This window comes from Nycticebus coucang, chromosome 12 (genome assembly GCF_027406575.1).
Source record: "Nycticebus coucang isolate mNycCou1 chromosome 12, mNycCou1.pri, whole genome shotgun sequence".
Taxonomy (NCBI): Eukaryota; Metazoa; Chordata; class Mammalia; order Primates; family Lorisidae; genus Nycticebus; species Nycticebus coucang.
In genome coordinates, this window is record NC_069791.1 from 26,691,405 (window position 1) to 26,710,807 (window position 19,403).

General features: G+C 37.6%; 1 protein-coding gene across 5 annotated transcripts in view; it reads left to right on the forward strand.

Annotated features, from left to right (window-relative positions):
* CPNE8 (copine 8) overlaps positions 1-19,403 on the forward strand; it is a 308,616-nt gene that overhangs the window by 146,388 nt on the left and 142,825 nt on the right. For all 5 annotated transcript variants that reach the window (XR_008373258.1, XM_053555697.1, XM_053555699.1 and 2 more), the window contains exons 12-13: positions 3,111-3,164; positions 4,554-4,615. Coding sequence is in view for 4 of the 5 variants with exons in the window: in XM_053555697.1 (XP_053411672.1) it covers positions 3,111-3,164; positions 4,554-4,615 (116 nt within the window). In the remaining variant the exon portion in view is untranslated. The remainder of the gene's footprint in view (positions 1-3,110; positions 3,165-4,553; positions 4,616-19,403) is intronic.

Here is a 19,403-nt window from a genome sequence, read left to right on the forward strand (position 1 = left end):
AGAAATCTCCTTGTACCACCTTCTTACTGGGCTAAAGTCGTTGTATTTCATTCATTAACTTACAGAACAATTTATGTTCAGTGGTTTCTATATTCCATGTTTTATGTTGGGCACCAGGAATACAGAGATGAATAAAAATTTCAGTGTCTAACAGGAGAAACAAACATACAGTATATTTAGTGTAGACTGATAGGTGCTCTACAGAGCAGCACAGTTAATAGACTATGAGATTATGACAGAGGGGCCAAACTTGGTCCAAAGTGTTTCTCAGTCAAATGTGAAGATGGATTAATGCATCAATCTCTTCTAACTGAGTCTTTCAAGGGAAGAATGTTACGGCTCTAAACAGGTAATAAAATTATTATAAATACAAATTATAATTTGTAAATGCCTGTTTTATCTGTCTAACCTCAAAGCTGAGGAGAAAGAACACTTGCATACTAGTTCTCTTTGTACTCAGGATCATTTCTACTGCTGGTCACCCCATAACCCTCTGGAGGTCAGCCACTGTGTGATCCTTTAGCTTTTATAGAGTTTTCTGATCCTTAGTTTCAGTCAGCCCTCGCTCTTTCCAGCCACGCTTTCTAATGAGAAGACTGGCGTCACAGCTGATGGGGTAGCAAAGAAACTTAAACATGATTATTTACCCTGAAAGGCCACACCTTCAAACATAAATGTTTTCTTATTACACATATCATCAATAGATCAGTCTGCAGAAAATTTGCAAAACCATTGTAAATTATATACAAGTTGTTTTGGGATTTCAATGGATAGCCCTTGGTGCAATCCATTAGAAATTTCATTTTCTGCACCCATCCAAGGTACTAAGTTTTGTCAAGACAACCAAGAAAATTTTCAGCCACTATTTCTTCTAATAATTCTTTATGTATCCACCCTCTCTTTTTGGCACTGCTATTATGCCTATGTTGGTATGCTTGGTGGTGTCCCACAGGTCTCTTAGGCTCTGTTCATTTTTCTTCTTTCCTGTTTTGTTTTTGTTCTTCCAACTGGAAAATTTCAACTGAGTTATTTTCAAGATTACTGATTATTTCTTCTGCCAGCTCAAATATTCTGTTGAACCCCCCCTGTATTGTATTTTTCATTTCAGTTGTGTTTTCAAGTTGAGAATTCTATTTGGTTCTTTTTTTTTTTAAATTATTTTTGTTTATTTGTTGATATTTTCTATTTGGTTAAACATTGTTTCATACTTTAATTCTTTATACAGGGGTTCCTTCTTTCAATATATCTATAATAGCTGATTTAAAGATTTTATATAATAAAACCTATATCTGCAAGTCCACATTGACTACACTTAACCTGTTTGTTTACATGCCTTGTATTTTTTTTAATACAAGATAAAATACAAATACCAGGTGGGGGATCTGCTTTGCACTGTTGTTTGCAGCAATAGTGCAAAGCAGATCCCCCACCTTCCCCACTAATTCCATGAAATCTGCATTCTTTGTTGGGTGGGCCATTGAAGTCGTGGTTAGTTTAGGAATCAGCAGATGATGTGACGGAGACTTGTGCCCATTGGGTCTCTCCTTCTGCACTCCAACAGTATAAATCTCTGTCTTGGCTTTCACTTGCCGTTGGAACTGAGGCTAGAGGTCAGCCAGAGATGAAGGATTAAGGTTTCCTTAATTCTTTCACGGATGTGCGTACAGCCCGTCATAAGTGTGTGGCCTTCCAGATTCTCAGCAATATGCCAGAGCTTTAAAAAGCCCCCGTTAGACGTGTCATTCCTCAGATTTTCCATTTTTGGTTTTTGGGTTAGCCTCTTACTTGCCCCGAACTATATTATCCAGTTCCGGGAGATACTGTGTTAAACAATTGCCGCTGATTGTTTTCAGTAAATACTGTGGAGATAGAGCTTTTCCCATTGAACACTTTCTGAGTCAAGTCAGCGACAAGCCCAAACCCCATGAATGGGGCTTTTCAGGAAAGCTTCCAAACAAGTGAATTAGTAAAAATTTTTTAGAAATGACAGCTTTTTGAAAGTTTTGTTTTATTTTTCATTGACACATGATAATGGTACCTATTAATGGAGTATAGTGTGGTGTTTCTCTCCTTACAACTCTATCCTGTATACTGATTTTACCATCCTCCCATTTAAACATCAGTTGACTAGCACCTGAACTGCTTCACCTGGTATTAGGGATCTCCTGAACGGATCAGTTCACTTTCAGAGATTGACTTTTAATCTCTTTATATGTGTTCTCTGCTCCAGCCTACCTGGGTCAGTTACTTTTTCCTCTATCTAGAATCTTGTAATTTGTTGATTTATTTTTATTGGTGCCTTAGTTTAAATTAATAAATTCTGGTTCAGATAATAACTAGTCATAAATTATTTTTCTGCCAAATGTTTTCTCCATATTTTGGATTGATATGATCTCAAGGATTCTTTGTTAAGGCACTTAAGTATATGTGTGTGTTTGTGTGTGTGTACTCTCTTAGATTAACAGGTCATATTCATCTTAATATTCTTTATATTTACCAGTATGAATATATTGTGAAATATAGAAAGGCAATAATATTCCATAATGGAGCAAGATTGAAAAAAATTCAATCTTATGCCCACAAACTAGATCTTTACCAATTATAAAGTAGCATGAGTATCTGGTGGAAATTACCACCATTATAAAGCTATAGTTAGGTCTATAGATCCCTTAAATCTTCACACATTGGGTGATTTACTATTTTACCTTATTTTATAAAAATGTCACTTGAATATACTTTAACAACCTACATAATTTTTCTACAAAGAAATGATGATTTAGAACCTTGGATATTGAAGGTCTCTGTCGTACCAAAAAGATGGAGCTGGTTTTGCAGAAAACTTTTAGCCGTAAGACTGTCCAGTACTCAACTGGAGACATTGCTAAATGAATATGTGCATAAGAAGTGAAGGCTTGGGTGGCGCCTGTGGCTTGAGGAGTAGGGCGCTGGTCCCATATGCCGGAGGTGGTAGGTTCAAACCTAGCCCCCGGCCAAAAACCAAAAAAAAAAAAAAAGATAAGAAGTGAAGACAGGGGATGAAATCCACAATTAAAAAAAAAAAAAACAGGATAAAACCTAACACATTTTAATTATTTTATTTGCTTTTTAAGGTGGTGAATCCAAAAAAGAAAGGAAAAAAGAAAAAATATACTAATTCTGGAACAGTAAGTCAAATTTTATGTTATTTACTAAGAGTTCAAATTAATGTTCAGGAGGCTGAGGCAAGAGGATCACTCTTGGCTGAGCCCAAGAGTTTAAGGTTGCAGTGAGCTGTAAATAACAGTATTTAATGTGTATTTATATTCTATCAGATTAGGTGCTACTGAAAACTGAACTATGTTTCACTTAAGATTTTAATATGAAGGACTACAATAGAAAAATTAACTTCCTAGGAGAATGGTTATAATGGAGAGTATCTTTCTGTGAGTAGTGACTTAGCCTCCTGTAGGTTATCCCAGGGCTCGTGAGGCTTCTGGGAGAAGCTGAAGTTTTGCTATGAACTCTTCATTCAGTGGAATCGGAGTACAGAGATTCAGGTGGATGTGAAAAGTTTAAGTGGTAATAAGAAATGGTCCACTCTTTTTTTTTTTGTAGAGACAGAGTTTCACTTTATGGCCCTAGGTAGAGTGCCATGGCATCACATAGCTCACAGCAACCTCCAACTATTGGGCTTGAGTGATTCTCTTGCCTCAGCCTTCCAAGTAGCTGGGACTATAGGTGCCCACCACAACACCTGGTTATTTTTGTTTTTGCAGTTCAGCCGGGGCCGGGTTTGAACCCGCCACTCTCAGTATATGGGGCCGGCACCCTACCGACTGAGCCACAGGTGCCGCCCGAAATAGTCCACTCTTTATAAGCTACACTTAATTATTAAGACTCATTTTGTGGATGTGAAAGTGCCCATTTATAATGCATGAATGTTGACAACTCCATGGGAATGAGGGACCAAATCAGTACAGAAGCATCCAAAGATTTAAGGCTGTAAATCTTAAAAAGGTGTAAAAAGTCAAAATCACCCTCTTTTGAGAAAAAATATACTGAAAATATTTTTTTGTAAGATTAAATGTTCTTGGAAGAAGAAAAATCTGAGTTTTCTCTAGGTTTTTTTATTAGATTTTTATAAAGCAAGACACTTAACATATTATATGTCCTCCTTACAGGACCAAGGCAGAAACATACATTTCTTAGTATTCAGATTAGCTCACTGATTTTATTTCTTTTTTCTTTTTTTGTTCGGTTTTAACCATTTTTCCAACTCCCTTTCATCTTTCCTTTTATCTAAAATGGGAAGTCACAGCATGTCCTTGAACATAATTTTCATGCTGTTCTTCAAAAGAAGTAAACTGATCATAGAAAGGAGTTAATTTTTTGTTTTTTAGGTTCCTTTTCTTCAGATCACTTTAAATGTAAGAACAATCAGTCCTAGCAGATTTTAATAAAGAATAATGTCTTTAGAGAATTTTAAAATGCTAAGAAATGTGATTTTTCCTTCTAACAGTTAAGAGTCCATTTGGGGTTATAACCTGTACTAGCAGATAATTTTTTTTTTCCAGGTAACTTTACTCTCTTTCTTGGTAGAAACAGAAGTTTCATTCCTTGACTACATTAAAGGAGGGTAAGTCATTCTTTGAAATTGTCTCATTGCTTAAGCATTTCTTTGAATGCATGTAGCAAGTGCTACCCTGAGGTACCTGGCAACTGAAATAAACACTTTATTATATTGTGATGGCTGATCTATTTCACTTTTGCTTCAAACATAAATGAAAAAAATATATACCTAGAGCTGTTACTTTTGGGGGCAAATTGTAACTTTTTACCCAGAGAGAAAATGTTGCTGTGTTATTTAATAGTAGTAGATAAAGCTGTTACGTGCACTTCCATAGGGTGTTCCTTTGCCATAGGCCTTTGACATGCACTATTTATTGTTTTTAAAATAGGAGAAAAGCTTGATTTAAGTGTGTATGTGTCCAGAATTTTTTTTAATTACCTTGTCATAAAATCATAGTGCAGAAATGGATGTTGAATAGTCATTTTATTCTTTCCATGGCTTTTCAGGCAAGAACGTGATATTCAGATAAAACAATGGTGGTTATAACCGCTCTTGAAATTGTCCAAAGTCTAGACAGATCCTGTATTACCCTGTTTACCCGAAAATAAGACATCCTCCGAAAATAAGACCTACTTACAGGAAAGATAAGACGTCCCCTGAAAATAAGACCTAGTGCATCTTTGGGAGCACACCTTAAAATAAGACACTGTCTTATTTTCGGGGAAACAGGGTATCCTCTGTTATACATTTTTATACCCTAGCAATTAGGGAAGTCTTTTTAATTTTATTTCTCTTTTTGACCTCGTTCTTTTTGACACAGCACCTCCACAAATTGAAAACAAGCACTCTTCTCGTGGTCCACATAGTTTGTCTTACCTTGAATTTACAATATACAGAAAAGATGAGAGGCAAATTTGAGTATGTTTAACTGAGTGATGAATAACAGTCAGAGATGTTACTCATGTATACCTCTTCCCTATTATCATTTGGCAAATCCTGCTCCTTCCCCAGTACTGTAACATTATAGAACATTATGAAGCTGAAGAACGGGATGAAGGAATGAAGGGGCCAAGGGAACAAAGATGATGTCACATTTTCTTTTGGCAGTTTTTGCTAGTGTTCCCGTTGTCCTTGTGGAGAACCAAAGTTTTAGACATACATTTTCCATCATTCTAAAATTGCTTCCCTAGACGGTTACTTAGCTATGTCGAAGTGATCCATGCTATTGTATTTACATATTATATAATTTTCTTCTTCTTCTGACCAATGCTTTACTGTTCATTGAAAGTCTGTCCTATTTGATTAAATGACATCACAACAGACCTGTGCACTACTCATTATTTTTAAAATAGGAGAAAATGTGTATTGTAAATTTATTTGTATTTTATTTTATTTATTTTTTTGTTGGGGATTCATTGAGGGTACAATAAGCCAGGTTACACTGATTGCAATTGTTAGGTAAAGTCCCTCTTGCAATCATGTCTTGCCCCCATAAAGTTTGACACACACCAAGGCCCCATCCCCCTCCCTCCGTCCGTCTTTCTGCTTTCCCCCCCATAACCTTAATTGTCATTAATTGTCCTCATATCAAAATTGAGTACATAGGATTCATGCAAAACCAGGAAGCTGTCTCTTTTTGCTCTTAGTTAAGGAAACATAGGAAACAAACAAACAAAAAAATCTACCTAAATGGAGACTCTTAGTTCCACATGAGCATCTTGTACCCAGACTCAAAGCTATGATGGTTGTTTAAATAAAGTTAAAGGAGAAGTACAAAATAGAAAAATTGTTTGCCAGCTCCTCTTAGGATTCCAACACCAGTAAAATATGAAGTTGGGTTTCTCATGAAAAGGAGATTTTATTACCTTATAAATAAACTCCTTAGTAGTCGTAGGTATTAGTTGATAAGGAAAGAAGGTACACAAATGAATATCCTTAGCATCCTCTTTATAATTTAACTAAAAAAGAGTGCATGATTTATCTGGCTTTCGTTTTACAAGTAGAAATACCAATTTGAAGTTTGGAAGTGTTATAAATTTCTTTCAGTTTTTGTTTTGTTTTGTGAGCCTATGAAGAGTGAGAGAATGTGTGTATACATAAGAAATACCCATTTTTTTTTTTTGTCAGCAGAGAAAGTCTAGTAATCTTTGGATGTAAGTCTATCAGCAATAAATAAACATCTGAGAATCTATTACCAGTAACTCACTTTTGGGGGATTGCTATCTTTCTTTGAAAATCCTCAGGGCTCATTAGAGAAAATGGGTTTCTATAGTACGAAGAACAATGATAGTTTTGGCTATATCGTGGTGTCATGTTTTTCTTAAAACCCCTGATTTTTTGTTTTTATTTTATTTATTTTTTTATTTATTTGCCCTATATGCTTCAACTTATAGCACTACCTGTGCAGGAAAAAATGCTAGTGACTTTTTTCGGTGTATAAATGGAGCTCCCACCTATGACGTAACATTTGTTTCAATACTGGCTTCTTGAGACTTTTATAAAAACCCAGTTTTGACTTACAATAGGGCCTCGAGAAATACAGTTTGAATTTCACTATATAATTAATCTAACTAGACTTAAACTAATTTCTATAGAGCCATGTTCAGGATGTGAAAAAATATTATTTGTATATACTACATTATTTTTCTATGAAGATATGTTAATAATAATATCTTTTAAATATAAGTATACATTTACCTATTATTCATCCCCATGTATAATGTTTATAAGAAAATATAGAACTATAGGGCGGCGCCTGTGGCTCAAGGAGTAGGGCGCTGGTCTCATATGCTGGAGGTGGCAGGTTCAAACCCAGCCCCGGCAAAAAAAAAAAAAAAAAAGAAAATACAGAACTATTACTATGTTGTCTCTTTTGATAGTGGAATCCAACTCAGCAAGCAAAGTAATTATTTTATTATGTGCCTTTAAGTACATTTATATATCTTTGCTACAGAAAGCTTCTTATAAGCAGTTAGGCTCAAAATTTAAATTTTGATTTTTTTTTTTTTAATGATATAGTGAAGAGATCTATTTTTGTTTTTTAATTCAGGGTAATGCGAGGGCACAAACAATCCACTCTCGATATTTGAATTTATTAGGTAGTAACAAATTATTGTAGTTATGTCCTACACCCAAAGGGTGTGTTATACACCCCTACATTGTGCCCATTCAGTGGAAGCACAGCAGCCCCCCTCTCCCTTGTTCCCCTTAATTGAATTGAAATGAGTTTTTATCCTTTGTGGGTGTAAATTAGATCATCTAATGGCTTCATATTAGTATTGAGTACATTGGATATTTGTTTGTCCATTCTTGTGATACTTTACTGAGAAGAATGTGTTTTAGCTCTATCCAGGTTAATATCAAAGATGTAAAGTCTCCATCTTTTTTAATGGCCTGTAGTATTCCATGGTATTAACACGTACCGTAGTTTGTTAATCCATTCCCGAGTTGATGGGTATTTAGGTTGTTTCCACATCTTGGCAATTGTAAATTGATGTGTGATAAATAATCTAGTGCAAATGTCCTTATGATAAAATGATTTTTTTTTTCTATTGGGTAGATACCTAGTAATAGGATTGCAAGATCAAATGGGAGATCTATATTAAGTTCTTTGAGGATTCTCAAAGAGGCTATATTAGTTTCAGCAGTGTAAAAGTGTTTCCTTCTCTCTACTCTGCACCAGCTTCTGCAACTCTGGCACTTGTGATGTGGGCTAATATTACTATAGTTAGGTGATATCTTAAGGTGGTTTTGACTTGCATTTCTCTGATGATTAGGGGCAATGGGCTTTTTTTTTTTTTTTTTTGAGATAGAGTTTCACTTTGTCACCCTTGGTAGAATGCTGTGGGTCATAGCTCACAGCAACCTCAAATTCTTAGGCTTAAGCAATTCTCTTGCCTCAGGCTCCCAAGTAGCTGGGCCTATAGGTGCCCACCATAATACCTGGCTATTTTTTTTGTTGCAGTTGTCATTGTTGTTTAGCAGCAAGTAGCAACGAAAATAATTTTATGGTTGGGGGTCACCACAACATGAGGAGCCGTATTAAAGAGTCACAGCATTAGGAAGGTTGAGAACCACTTCCCTAGTGAGAATTTGGGGTTGGGGAACCTGTGGACTTCTAGATCCTTAAGTGCAGCCTTTGGAATGAATCCAAATTTTCCAGAACAAGTCTTTTTATGTAAATGGGTGCAACAGAGAAGGATGAAAGTTTTCTTGCCTTCTGTGGTGCTTAGGAAGAACAATCTTGAAATCAGAAAGCTGCAGGTTCCCCACTGGCCATCATGAAAGTGAGTACATGATGAGCTACCACACAAAAGGTAGCTTGTGGCCGCATTCCACAGTAGCACCTCTTGGTCTTTGATACACTCCTCTTCAGCCTGCATCCAGAAGGACTGTTTTAATTTAGCCCATCTGACCTTGTCTTTAGCCTTCTGATATCACTGGAGAGGAACAGTAAAATAAACACTTTGGGCTGCAGGGAACTAAGCTACCCAAAGTAGTAGGCCAAAGAACAACAGAGAGAAGGATGTTCCCTGAGCTTGGGCCACATGTGGTCTTCTAGATCTTTGACCGCAGTCTTTTGACTGAGTCCTTTATTAAAAGATTGTTCCATAAAGTTCGGAGTCAGTTGAGGGGCTGGAGGGGTTGGGGAACTGGAGGTCCAACAGGTGGCCTTGAGGCCACAGGTTCCCCACTCTTTGTTTTTAAACCAATTTTTATAGATGGTTTTTATGATGAACTGCAGTAACTCCTTACTTTTAACTTGAAATACCAAGATATCAGCATTGATTATTGGCATATGTTGGTTGTTTTGTTGCTGTGTGGGTGTGGCATTGGGGACATAGTCACCATAACGTTTCATTAGTGAACTTGGCTCATGCTGAATTTTAATTGACAAGCGAAGCTTGAGGTTTTCAAAAAGAGTGAAACGTTAATATAAAAATTTTAAATGACAGCAATTAAATTGGATTCTAGATGTCTCTGGTTCATGTAAAATAAAGTTGGTTGAGGTTTCTCTGAATTCATGTTGTCCTCTATATTAATTTTGTAGACCATTTCTCTGAGACCGGATGCTTGAGACCAGAGGGATGGAGCAAGGGAGGGAAACAGGTGTGGACTCTGTTGCACTTTTTCTTTTTCTTTTTTTTTTTTTTTTTTATTGTTGGGGATTCATTGAGGGTACAATAAGTCAGGTTACACTGATTGCAATTCTTAGGCAAAGTCCCTCTTGCAATCATGTCTTGCCCCCATAAAGCTGTTGCACTTTTTCTAACATTCAAAAACTTCTATTAAGCTTGCAAAAAGAAATTCTTGAATTGCACTTTAAAATGTTCTCTCTCTCCTTGTTTAGTCTCACAAAAAATAATCGATTAGACAACTATAAATATGTCATTTGTTTTCTCATGAATCCAAGTAGAGTTCAGAATGAACACATTTTACATACTAAGCAAAATTATTTTCCTAGCCCTTTTAATATCTTCACCTTACATGGAACTTAATTTTAGGCCTAATTCTTATTCTGGAATATTTTAGACTTCCATTCCTTTAGTCATCATTGATGTCGATATTTACATGAAAATACAACTTCCCTCGTTCGTGGAACCATGGTGTTAGCTTGTTACTTTTCATTCATTGTCACATTCATACGGTGTTTAGCTGCAGCAGACAGGTTTATGGATTCAGGTACCCAGGGAGCAGATGAGACACCTGCATTCAAAATCAGCCAAGATTTGATTTTTATGCAAATATCCTCTGAAATAAAAATAAAATGTTTAGACTTTTTTTTTTTTTTAGTTTGGTAAGCAGTACCGTGTTTTTCCCGGAGCATGAGAAACATCTATGAGTTGAGATAGCAAAAAGTGTTATTTTATAAATGGAAGAATAATATCCATAAAGGAGCTTTATTATAGAGTAATACAGGGGTGTCCAACCTTTTGGCTTCTCTGGGCCACATGAAAAGAAGAATGATGTTGAGTCACACATGAAGTACATGAACACTAATGAAAGCCGATGAGAAAAAAGAAAGTCTGTGCATAATTTTCATCATATCTGCCGCAACAGATAAGCAAAAATGTCCTCACTTGGTAATCCTAATTATACATCAGCCCATTTTTTTTTTTTTAAATCCTTGTGCAGGTCTCAAGTTTGCAATCACTACTACAGAAAATGCACCCATCCAAGTAACAAAATGTCTCTTGTAATACTTATTAGAAAAGTAAAAGTGGGCAACATAAAACTAGTGTGATATTTGTATTTGAAAAACTAATACATCAATATCTGGTTCAATGGAAGTAGTTGCAATTCTCAGTTGTTATCTCATCAGATAACTTGGTTCTAATTTTATTTCTTTTCTTTTTTTTTTTTTCTTGAGACAGAGTCTCACTGTGTCACCCTTGGTAGAGCGCTGTAGCATCACAGCTCACAGCAACCTCAAACTCTTGGGCTTAAACAATTCTCTTGCCTCAGCCTCCCAAGTAGCTGGGACTACAGATGCCCGCCACAACCCCGGCTATTTTTTGTTACAGTTGTCATTGTTGTTTTAACTGGCCTAGGCGGGGTTTGAACCCATCAGCCTCAGTTTATGTGGCTGGTGCCCTATTCACTGAGCACGGGCACCACCCTCTAATTTTATTCTTAATGGGCTTCATTCTTGACAATAGTTGCTCACACGTTTTGCTGCTGCCAGAAAGTGACAACACAAATAAGACGTGATTGTGAAGCAAGAGGTATTTGTCTCTGGGAAGACAGGACCTATAAAAGTCCAGTAAGGAGACATGATCAAATTTTGCTTTAAGTTGAATGTCAGGTTGCAGCTCTAAGCATTCCAGTTGAAAATTGGCAGGTAACATATTTATATCTACTAAAAATGGAGTTGCAAATGTACCAAAATATGGATTGTTTTCTCCAAAATCTTGCTATATAGTTTGAAACATTATATTGATAAGTTGGTTTTTACCTTGAAGATGCATGTTTAACTCATTTAAATGAACAAAGACACTAAAATCTATAAGCCAGTTTTCATTGTCAAGTTCTGGCAAAAATTTGTGTTTTTGATACCATAAACCACTTGATAACAAGTCGCAAATCATAGAATCTTTTCCACATTTGGCCTTGACTTAGCCAGCTAACTTCCAAAAAGTAAATAATGCTGCCACAGTCAGCATCATACTCTAAAGGAATTCCTGGAATTGCTGATGTTTCCATCTTTTGGCTCCTGTGAAATTCACAGCTTTGATAATGATTTGCACGACATTCTTGATTTTTAAACCTTTTGTGCATAAACTTTCTTGACATACTCTGCAGTGATAACTTCATCATGTGTGAGTGTGGGGAGGCAATTGTTTTGTCTTCTCTTTTACCTACCATTGGTGGGCACCATCAGTAACTATCCCAGATATGTTGATAGTGGACAAAGAAAATCGCTTTAACCTGTTTTTTTTTGCAGCTTCCTAAGAATCTTTTGATTTAATTGTGCCTTTTATTGGCACTAAAGAATCCATTTCTTCAGTGACATTATATTCATCATCAATACCTCTAAGAAAAATGGCAAGTTGGGCCATATTTGTGGCCTCAGGGCTGTCATCCATTGCCAAAATTTAAAATTAGCAGCTTTATTCTCTAAACATCTTTTGATAGATTTTTTTCAGTTTCTTCAATTTACCTGCCTATAATCTGTTGAGACATAGTGATTCTCGAAATATTTTTCTTTCTTCAGGTCAAATTACATCTACCTTGCTTTCCATATATTGCTTCATAAACTCACTATTAGTCAATGGTTTTGATTTTTTTTTTTTTTTTGAGACAGAGTCTCAAGCTGTCACCCATGTTAGAGCGCCGTGGCATCACATCTCACAGAAACCTCTAACTCTTTGGCTTAAGTGATTCTGTTGCCTCAGCCTCCCAAATATCTGGGACTACAGGTGCCCACCACAACACCCGGCTATTTTTATTTTTGGTTGTAGTTGTCGTTGTTTGGCAGGCCTGGGCTGGATTCGATCCTCCAGTTCTGGTGTATGTGGCTGGCACCCTAGCTACTGAGCTAGAGGAACTGAGCCTTGTTTTGATTATTATTGTTTATTTATTTATTTTTTGCTATTAAACATACTACCACATAACGAACTTAGACAATGGAATACATCTGAGCTGCAATTAAAAAATTTTATTTTTCTTGAGAAGACAGACTTTTTTCAATTCTACTATTTTGTCCTTACAACACAATCCTTCATAGGCATCAAATATGGCAGCATGTTTTTGCATATAATGCCTTTCAAAGTATAGTTTTCTTTGAAAACTTTCACAAATTCCTAGAAAATTAAAGCTGAGTGCCTTAATATTTGCTTTGACAAAAAAAGTACTTATCTGTCTACTTTTCATTGAATGATCTTTCACACGTAAGTTTTCTTTTTCTGAGTTTTATTTTGAGATAGTGTAGAAGCTGGGAGTAATAATTAATAACAAATAAGCAAATATATTTACTTTTATTATGAAAATTAAATGACAGGACTATAGAAAATAAAGTATGGGTCCGTCCACATTTTGGCTGTTGACACAGGGCAAAGTGAAGGTCCAATTATAAAGTATGGTGGGTGATGGGTGAAACACCACTGAGTTGTGGGTGTACCTTAATCATCAAGTAAGAACACTTACTTGACTTGTTACATTGAACACCTCATGTTGCAATGGTAGGTTGAAATATTACTGAGAATCGCTGCCTCACCAAGTCACCACGAGCACATGTAATGTCTGATGGTCTCAACTCGACTGTGTTTGGAAGGTAACACACTGGGAGCCACATATTGTAGTAAAAATTAAGCCACTCATTTGTACAAATAGGGAGAGCATACCTATTTTTGCTTTACATGACATTGTGCCATGACGTTGTCATCTACAAAGTTCACACTTGAGAACTACCCAATCTAATTCCACCAGAACAATTACAAAAAACAAAAAACAAAAACAGAAAAGCCTCATAATATTTAAGTAAGTTTACAGTTTTGCATTCAGCTACATTTGTAGCCATGCTGGGTAGCATGCAGCCCGCGAGTTGTGTGTCGGACACCCCTGCTATAATAAAAAAATTTCCCCGGGTGGCGCCTGTGGCTCAAGGAGTAGGGCGCTGGTCCCGTATGCCGAAGGTGGCGGGTTCAAACATAGCCCCGGCCAAAAACCAAAAAAAAAGAAAATTTCCCTTGTGTGTTATTGACCTTGGGGGCATTATATTTAGACACACTCTGCAGTATTTTTTTTCTCTTTACTTATGAAAAATAATTTTTAAAAGTCTGACATAGTTGTCTACTGAAGAAGTTTATTTAATAATCTCTAAGCTATGGCATTGACTCTTGCAATTATAATGAATAGGAACAATGCCAGATTCATTTTATATCACATACAATTCTGAAATCTACAATAATTCCTTAGGTATAATCATATGAATTATTATTTTTTTGAATTGGATTTATGCCTGTTTCCATATTCCTCACAGTTCACCCATAAGTGTCTGAGAGCACAGTCACAAATTTCTATTTGGTTGGTCTGCCTTTCAGTCCTCCGTGGCTCTCCAAACCTTCATGAAACTTTACTCCACAACCCCACGAGTAAGAAACAGACATCTACAAAATTTTCCACCTCTCTTTGGCAGATGAAGGGGGAAAACAGACCACAGATTCTGTTGCTCTCTGAATCCCTGCTGAGCTACTAGAATTTCATGTTAACAGGAAACCCTGGTCTGTGCATTTGTCAGAAAATCGAGTGTATTATTAGAAACTTAGACGTCTACAGGCTGTCATTTTTTTCCTCTGAAGAAGCTCAAACTCACATTCAGCTGGTCCAAATGAGCTGTATAGGACCTCACCCATTATACCGGTGGTTGTTAGTTTCCCTGGTGTCATTTTATTTTATTTTATTTTTTTTTGTGGTTTTTTTTTTTTTTTTTTGGCCGGGGCTGGGTTTGAACCCGCCACCTCCAGCGTATGGGACCGGCGCCCTACTCCTTGAGCCACAGGCGCCGCCCAAGAAACCATTTTTTTTTTTTTTTTTTGTAGAGACAGAGTCTCACTTTATGGCCCTCAGTAGAGTGCCGTGGCCTCACACAGCTCACAGCAACCTCCAACTCCTGGGCTTAAGCGATTCTCTTGCCTCAGCCTCCCGAGTAGCTGGGACTACAGGCGCCCGCCACAACGCCCGGCTATTTTTTGGTTGCAGTTTGGCCGGGGCTGGGTTTGAACCCGCCACCCTCGGTATATGGGGCCGGCGCCTTACCGACTGAGCCACAGGCGCCGCCCCCTGGTGTCATTTTAATTTAAGTTTACGTGATTAATCTTTTGAAAGAGACACAATTTTTTTTTTTTTTTTTGTAGAGACAGAGTTTCACTTTATGGCCCTCGGTAGAGTGCCGTGGCCTCACACAGCTCACAGCAACCATCAACTCCTGGGCTTAGGCGATTCTCCTGCCTCAGCCTCCCGAGTAGCTGGGACTACAGGCGCCCGCCACAATGCCCGGCTATTTTTTTGTTGCAGTTTGGCCGGGGCTGGGTTTGAACCCACCACCCTTGGTATATGGAGCCAGCGCCCTACTCACTGAGCCACAGGCGCCGCCCCAAGAGACACAATTTTTATAAATATTTTTACAAAGCCAAACACAAAATAGCCGTTGAATAAACATGAATTACTTAGCCGTGTTAAGCATGAACTTTACACCCTTTTCCTCCCATATCTCTCAGCATAATTAAAACGTCATGAACAACAACAACAACAACAAAAAAAAATAGAACTTTCAACACAGGTGAACTGGATTACAAATCCCTGTGTCTGTCTCTGTCCGACTTCATCCCATGCCCTTCCTCTCTCTGTACCTCACACCACAATCACCAAACAAAACACGGTGGGCCAAGGTTTCTAGGCTCGGACAAAACGCACATGTGCTGTGCGTTTCCCTTAGAAATGATCTCAACTGAGCTCTATATCTTGGTTGGCAGTTAGAGGAAAGGTGAAACCGAGATTAGAAGCATGAACTGCTTGTGTTTTCTATACATCTTAACAGAAATGGAACATGAGAGAAGGTAATCGGGAGACCCTAAGTGGGCAAGTGCTGGGAAAGAATCTCAATAAGGAAAAAATAAGTCAGCACAGTTGCAAAGAAGTGGTTGCTGATAATTGGGGCACTGCTGGTAGTGAATTTGGGCCGGCACAGTTCACCTCCTGGATCTGTCTCTTGCTAGGATAACCTACTCTACTTCTATCACATATTCCTGTCTCCTATGGTAGTTATGAGGATTAAATGACATGCAGTTATTTTTCTGAAAATCTCAATGTGTTTAAAGTTCTAATATGTCTTATCTTATTTGGTCATTATACTATTATTGATGGTCATTGCCCCAGATATCAGACAAATGGCGAGAAGAAGATATATTCTGATTCCCCAAGTCAGTGAATGTTACTTTCTTGTAGTTCAGTTCTGCTTGAAGGTAACGCCAGCACACTCCTTTCATTCCAGACAGTCCTATTCATTCTGACCCAAACTCAACCCTAAATCTAAAACTTACCTGATTTTTTTTTTTTTATGAAAGAACTACCTACCTATCATAAGGTAATCTTAAAGGCTAACGTGGGTTTATGATGCTTCTTACTTTAAAGGTGCCTTAATGTCACTGAATTCCTTGATCAACACACCCTATAGGACTTTTTTCCTTAAAAATACCTGAAGCAGTTGCAATGATGCTGTAAAATGTTTAACTTAGTTATGTAAAACGGATGGTATTGCATTGGAAATGTTGCCTCGGGGAACAGATCTTGCCAGAACATGCAACACTCTGAGTTTTTCCCTAATCCAAGTTCATATTTGAGAGCTGAATATACATATCTAGGACTTTTTTTTATAGTGCTTCTTATTCTGGCACCCAAGTGCTCTGCGTTCATTAAATCAGTGGCAAGTAAACCCTGCAGCACAGAATCTAATAAAAATAAAGTCATTCTGCCTTCCATAAATATATTCATATGGAACATTTATCATATCTAAAGTTAACTCTTCTTAAACTAAGATTCAGAAAAGGAACTTTTATAAATATTAAGAAGAATCTCATAAGTACTGTGGTGAATGCTCAACTCTCATTTTTTTACATTTAAAATACAAGCTTGGGAGGTCTAGAGATGTCCAGTTACATATATTAATATTGTGATTTCATTACTAGTTGTTATTCTTCAAATAAATTTTTCAGAGCTATCCATTTTGAAGTCAAAGGAAACTCTTCATCGTCAGAATTAGTGCTAATGTAGCCCAAATATCACCAAACTATTTGGTATTAGGCAGTTTCTTAATTTTGTTTCATGGTTAAAATAACACGTCATTAGTTCCACAGAATTAAGTGATGGAACAGCAATGCATTTTTGCAAAACTGTTACTAACACTAGAAAAAATACTTTAAAGCTTTTCATCCTAATGTTGGGTTAATAATGTCCTCTTTAAACATAGAACTTCTCTTTGAAATATAGGAACTTTTATAGAAACATAAACGTTATCATTTATTTCTGTTAAATTATTCTATTGTGGACAACACACTTTGCTATCTCTAAAAGAGTTTCACTCTGGTGGGTCATTAAGAGGTTAGGGGTTAAGAAAAAGAGAAACAAATAAACAACAGTGGCTTGCCGAGGGCAGGTGGGCATAGGGCATGGGGAATTCATCTCCTGCACTGCTTAGAACACCTAGTGTGTGATGATATTAAAATGTGAGGTGCACCTTGTTGAACCACATTATTATTTCTAAGTTATGTACAATGAATTCCTATTGCTTGTACCTTTTGCAGCTTTATTGCCTTAGCCTTGATACACTATTGACCAACACTATGAGAAGGATTACTAAAAACTAAATTAATACAAATATAAAGAGAGAATTGTCTCTTCTGAGCCCACAGAGGAAGGGAGTTTTCCCAAGAAATTGGGTTTTGGAATGATGGTTTTTCTCAAGGAAATTGTCCTCTAGATGACAGATTATTTGTTGTGTGCAGGTACTTTAGAGTTTTTTTTTTTTTTCTAATATTCAGACTTCTTCAAATTACTGGTTACCCTGTTTCCCCGAAAATAAGACAGTGCCTTATTTTCAGGTGTGCTCCCAAAGATGCGCTAGGTCTTATTTTCAGTGGACGTCTTATCTTTCCTGTAAGTAGGTCTTATTTTCGTAGGATGTCTTATTTGGGGGGAAACAGTGTACCTATTTATTGCATGAGAAAATCTGGGCCCAGAAAGTGGGTAGTTTTGCAAGAAGTCACAGCCAGCAATCTAGTTAGGATTCTGGGACTCAATCTCCAGTCTCTACGATTCAGAATTTCACTGGCTTTCTACTAACATCATGGCCAAGTAGTTTCTTCTGCATTTTAAATGGGATTCTGATGGGTAGTGTTGTTTTTTCTTTTTTGTTTTGGGGGTGATTTGGGGGTATTGTGGACCAGCTTCAACACACAGTGGGTTTACTTCTTAGTGGCCTGGTGGTACAAGGAGATTGGAAAAGTATTAGTGAAATTTATTAATAAAAGTATAGAGAATTAATACAGAAATAATAGACACAGACAAAGACTTTTAAGAGCAGCGGGGCTTGGAGGTGGCACACACTTCCTCGCAAAGCTTCCAGTATGCTCTGCCCAGTATCAGGCTGGCTCTGTATTTATTTCTTACATCAGCGTTTCATCATAAATCTCATGAAAGCCAGGCCAACAATCCCGTCACGATTCTTGCTGCACTTGCATTCTACTAACTGGACTAACTCTACAGCTGATGACGTTCATTGCATGAATTTACTTGTTGCTTTTTACTGCTTCTAAGTGTAATGGTCTTAATGTAAACAAAGTCTTGATAAGGAGGCCAATCAGAGGCCGACTCAAGGGCCAAATCCCAGCTGACCCGCAGTCACACCCCACAGATGAGATGTTTTAATACTCTGACAGCCTGTGTACAGACAGACAGACTCCTCTGGCCCAATCAAGGGACAGAAGAAAGGAGATCTTTCTACTCCTTATCTGGTCCAGAGCAAGTCTTCCTGAGTTGGACAAAGTTTGAAGAATTCACATTCTTAACTACCCAAAACCACCCCCTCAGAGCCCACAGCCTTGCCATGGCAGAAAGCGGCTATAAGGCCTCCAGGCAGCTGCTGCAGCTATAAGGGGAAAGAGGATATACAACACACCAGGCTGCAGAGTTATTAAAGTGACAGGATCTCGCACTTTGTGCTCAGACTCAGGAAAATCAATCCAAATTGAAATCCCCATCACTGTCTCCCTTTGTCTAGACTCTGTTCCTATTCCTAATAATATTTCTAATCTACTAACAATTAATAATTGAATATTGGTTTCAAACTTACAAAATCATTATTATTACTAACAATGCAAGCACATCAAGATACGACTCCTCCCTTAAGTCTTCCCACATGGACCCTTCATCGGGTTGGGGATTTTTGCTTATGTTGATTATCTCTCTGACAAACTATTTTCTAACTACTGGTTAGAAAAAAACATTCTCAATCTTGTATACCTTTTTCTTTGTCTTGGCTGAATACAGGGAACTTTATTGATGTTACGTGGTAAGGTGGGGCTCCCTAGGCCCTTCCCATTCTTCAGGGGGTCTGCTATGGAAACTGTGCTGAGGGCAGATTCTCAGTGAAGTGGGGGACTGAGTAGGCAGGGTCACCCCAGCCGCTGAGGGCCTCTCTCTTCCTCTCGTGATCTCTGGCTGGGGCTGGTGGTCCGGGGGTTCTTACTCCTTGGAGGCCGTGTGGGCCATAAGGTCCACCACCCTGTGGCTGTAGCCAAATTCATTGTCATACCGGGCAATGAGTTTGACAAAGTGGTCGTTGAGGGCAATCTCCAGC